At 42.1% G+C, this 4,532-nt stretch overlaps 1 protein-coding gene across 1 annotated transcript in view; it reads right to left on the bottom strand.

Annotated features, from left to right (window-relative positions):
- LOC118225157 (spermatogenesis-associated protein 16-like) overlaps positions 1-1,242 on the bottom strand; it is a 61,165-nt gene extending 59,923 nt beyond the window's left edge. The window contains exon 1 of the mRNA XM_035413219.1: positions 915-1,242. Coding sequence (XP_035269110.1) covers positions 915-986 — 72 coding nt within the window. The 5' untranslated portion in view covers positions 987-1,242. The remainder of the gene's footprint in view (positions 1-914) is intronic.
- Between the last annotated feature and the right edge of the window lie 3,290 nt (positions 1,243-4,532).

Below are 4,532 nucleotides of genomic sequence, written 5' to 3'. Positions count from 1 at the left end.
TGAACATGAGACACTCGTATCTGTGGGTTTGTGGGGGTGAAATTAAAAGGGTGAAGTAGTAGACACGCTGCACACCAGCCGAAAGGTCAATACTTGAAAAATGAACTTTGAATTTCCACAAGCAGATAAATAAGACTGTGAAGAATGCAAATAAATGAAGACCAGTTAACTTATTCAGTTCAGAACAGCGACACAGAAGCCACACAGCTAATATCTTCATCTTTAGTGAAACACAGGCTAACTGTTTATGACCTGTAAGGAAATATGAGCTGGATTCCAGCAATTCCACCCCGAGGCCAAACTGCACGTCCTGTAAACAAAACCGAACTTTTCTGAGACAGTGGGCTATTGAAGGTAGCCCGCACTTTGTAATGTGACTTTGGCCTCTAATGAGAATGAATCATTGTCATATAAATAAGCCATTCAGCAAACTGTGCCCCGACCGGTTTATCTACGGTGCGACCTCTATTTGGCAACCCCTACTGACTAATATAAAGCACCTCGGGGCACGCGCGCAGTACCAGTGAGTGGTTTGCTCGAAAGTTTTTACCGGCACATCCTAGCGTTCACCCGTTAATAATTACACGAATACGCCTGTACGGTTTTGTCATTTATAACTCCTAAGAAACATCTATATGTTATTTATATAGCAGTTGATTCAGTTGAAGAGAAAGAGAATTGCCAAGTTACTGAAATTATAGTCTAAAGAAGTCCATCAAAACTTTGGTAATCTGAATTTAAAAACTCAACACCGTTACTTAGGCTACTGTATGAATCGCACACACAACGAACGATTTCGTATTGGTGGGTAGTTTGAATAGGCTTATTTATAGGCTAGCATTTGAAACATTATACGGCATAATTTTTGTTCACAACACGTACAAACAGCCCAAATACTCATTTTTCATTCCTACCTTCAAGTTGCTTGCTTTCAAAGAATAGAACGCCAGAATGCATTTTAGTATTCGAACAATAACAGGCGTCATTTTATGATACCACAGAATTCTCTAGTTCCTGAAGGTTTGACTGTTACTATACAGTATAGGCTACCTAACAGCGTTTCTTTGCGAATGCTTGAGGAAAAGTATTTACACACCTTAAAATGTATTCATATGATGGTTCTGTACACAAAATGTTTTGTTTATCTACGAAACAAATAAAAGGCAGTGTAACCGCACGCGCCAATAACTGCACAAATTAATAACATCAAAAGCGCTCCTTCCTGTTGTATTATATGCACGTGTGCGCGCGTGGTGGTGTGTGTATTAGTCGGCGTAGAGGGGGGTAAATTTGGCGGAGGGTAAACAGACTGTAGATTACACCTGTGTTTTTGTCAAACCTTCATTTCCATTTTAAAAAAAGATTTGAGAGGGAGTAAACAGGGAGTCTTATCAGCATCTTACAACAGTCTCAAACTGTCATTTCAGAAATTATTTAGGAAATTGAATTTTCCTTTACAGTGATGCTTACTGGCTCAGATCCACCACGGTGTGTTCTCTGTCCAGCCCCCAAAATGAGTAGGTTTCTGTTCCCGCTCGTATGCCTCCCCAAACACATTTGGAAACGAGCACACTGGCTCTCGCCTTGTCCTTTAGCATTATAGAGATAGATTGGGATAATGAAGCCGGGCCAGACTTCAGCTCAGCTCTTCTGGGCCCTGCTTTCTATCACTGAAATTAGGACACGATCCAACCTTTAGAGACATCAGCTCGGATACCCTCGCCATCCTTAGACTCGTGTTACTGTGTACATTTGTTGAACGACAACGTGATGTGTTTTTTTTTTGTAGGCCCGGGGAGGAAATTGTCATTCGGCGAACACTTGCTGAATGTTTGTCGCCTCGCGCAGCAGTAAATTTGCATTCATCACAGAACGTGCAGTCTTTGTTAACATCTCGCGGAAGCCAGTTCGCGGCGCAGGACGATGTGTACGTTCAGAAAGTGAAATCACGCACATCTATTCTTTAGCAGGTACCTTATCTTCAGTACTGGATTGGTACAGATGATAAATGTTCCTTCGTAAACCCATCTGTTCTCAAATGTCTCCTTGACATTGGTGTGTGGAACGGACACTGTAGGATTAAAAAGCATTTTTCACATGCACTCTGTGTTCTTATAGATTTTTGTGCCACATTTTTTTAAAACCCATTTTGCAGTATTCTTAATTTGACCAGATGTGACGTTTCGGAATTAGTTATGCAGCGTTATGCAGCTTTATGAAAATAATGTAGAACTCTTGACTTGATAACAGAGCAGATAAAATAAGGTTCTGTGGGGAGTCGAATTGCGCAGCCATAATTTAACATAGTTTAGCAGCGAAAACGGAGATGCTGAGCCGCATTGACAGCAGCTTGCTATTTTTATAAACATCACATAACGCGCTGTGACATGGCACCTCCATTGCAGCTCGGTGACAGATGTAAAAGAGCCTCTCTGCGGAGCGAGAAGCTGCCGTTTGTCTCCCGTGCAGGTATTTAACATTCTAACCACTCAGGATAAATTAATTTACTGCGAAATCAACTTCGGATTATGCCCGCCCGTCTTGCGTTGGCCTCAGACCGAGTCTTTCGGTCCCGTGACTTTGGCGGCGCGCGCCAGATCCACCGATAAATTTATTGCCCACTGACACACGCTCTCCTCGCTAATTGTATTAATTCCCATAGCTGGTTTTGTTTATCGCGGTGGCGGTGGAGAGACTAATGCGGAATACTGAGAGCTGGTTCACATCCTCTCAGGAAGAATGGTATGCCCACGCGGAAGCGTGGAAATGTGCGGAGTGGAATGCCAGCCAATTGGCGGGATTTCAGCGCTATCCTCAACTCTGTACTAATTATGCCACCTTTTGGTCTGTTGCATCAATACGGCAGTTCAGACAGACAGAACCAATTAAAAGAAGGATGTGTCAATGTCACAGGCGTTCGAACACTGCTTGTTACTTCTCCGCACATATGACATACATTTATTCCGTCCTCTCGTAAGCGGATGAAATTCAAGTTAAATAAAAGGCAGTCTTTCCGTCGGTTATTTTTAATGATCGAATACGTTGCCTTTAGATTTGATTAAGAAATTCCCCAGGCGCTGGTTTTATCCTATGCAGGTAAGGAGAGTGGAGGCGCCTTATCTTAGCCTGCCGAACAGTACAAATTTGTCAACATGCAGGGCACATAGACGAGAGAGAGAGAGAGAGCTTTTCTTTTATACTACAAACGTTTCTGGATCAACAGTATACAGATGTCTTTAGAGGAGTCCCAACAGACTCTGCTGTCCTAAAACTGACATTTCAATTAACTGTATCTCAGATATCATTAAAGATACACTTTGGGAATTTAGCCACAGCGGTCACCTTGGAGACAGTGTGTACAGAAACTCCGGAAATAACAAAGTTGGAAAGAGTGTTGCATTAATGGAGAAATGCTCTGTATTTATTTGACCGACTCGGTCATATTGATTGGAGATGGGAGGGTGGGTTCCCTTGTGAGATGCCTTGAACATTAATTGCAGTAAAAAAAAAAAAAAAAAAAAAAAAGAAAGAATAGGACTTTTTATATTTTTCTCTTGAGTCCGCTGTAGAAAAACTCCCTGTGTATTTTGTCGGTGTTTTTTCCCCGACTTCCCCGGCAGTCATCCGGCGCGCCGTGACTTGTTTGACTGACTGACGGGATTATAGACCGACTGACACAGGCAGTTGGGCAGCCCTGATCAGGAGACAGCTACAGACAGCTCCCTGAAGTCTACGCCGTTTTTCTCCCGGGCATATAAATATCTGTTTATCTTACCTCTTTCCGTTACCTCTCTTTCCCAACAGTCAGGCTCTGATGCGACAGTCTGCACGCGGGAAAGTGAAATTTACAAGCCCACGGTCTGGAGACATTAGCACTCTATTAAAACCAATCTCAGAATGTTTTATACATCCAGCTTCTGCTATGGAGCACATTTATGTGAAATACTCTTACTGCTACAGTTTACAAGCTTTTTTCCCCCACTACAATTTTGCATTCTTATTCATTTGTAGACTCTAAGGAGCTGTAACATTTCTTGAATACGCCAGTGGAACAATACTGCAGAGCGAGCATGTACACGCACACAAACACGCGCACAAAAGCACGTGCGCGCACACACACAGGCGGCATAGACACGGAGGCGCGTCAATGTTAATTTTTACTATTAATGAGATTACTCATCCATATTCACCAAGATTTCTGCGATCTGCGAGGGTGACTTTACAGGAAAGCTGTTCAAAGTGAAATGAGAAGACAAAATTTCCGCGTGATGCCACCCTGGAAATAGTACCAGTGGTGCAAACAGAGGCCCAAATAAAGACTCATTATGTGATGATTATTTAATCACGCTGCGCGTCTTTGTTCTGCCAAAGAGTAGGTTGCATTTGTACACTTAACATTGAAATAAAAACAGTTTAATTTCTTCAGCTGTACTTTTATCAAAAATGTCACATATTCAAAAACGTCGCATGTATAGCCTATAACATGTATAACATATGTTCACCCTATACCTTTGATAATATTAATATGGACT

This window comes from Anguilla anguilla, chromosome 4, assembly GCF_013347855.1.
Source record: "Anguilla anguilla isolate fAngAng1 chromosome 4, fAngAng1.pri, whole genome shotgun sequence".
NCBI lineage: Eukaryota > Metazoa > Chordata > Actinopteri > Anguilliformes > Anguillidae > Anguilla > Anguilla anguilla.
Note: the sequence above shows the minus strand (reverse complement) of the source record. Positions and strands in the feature narration are given on the sequence as shown.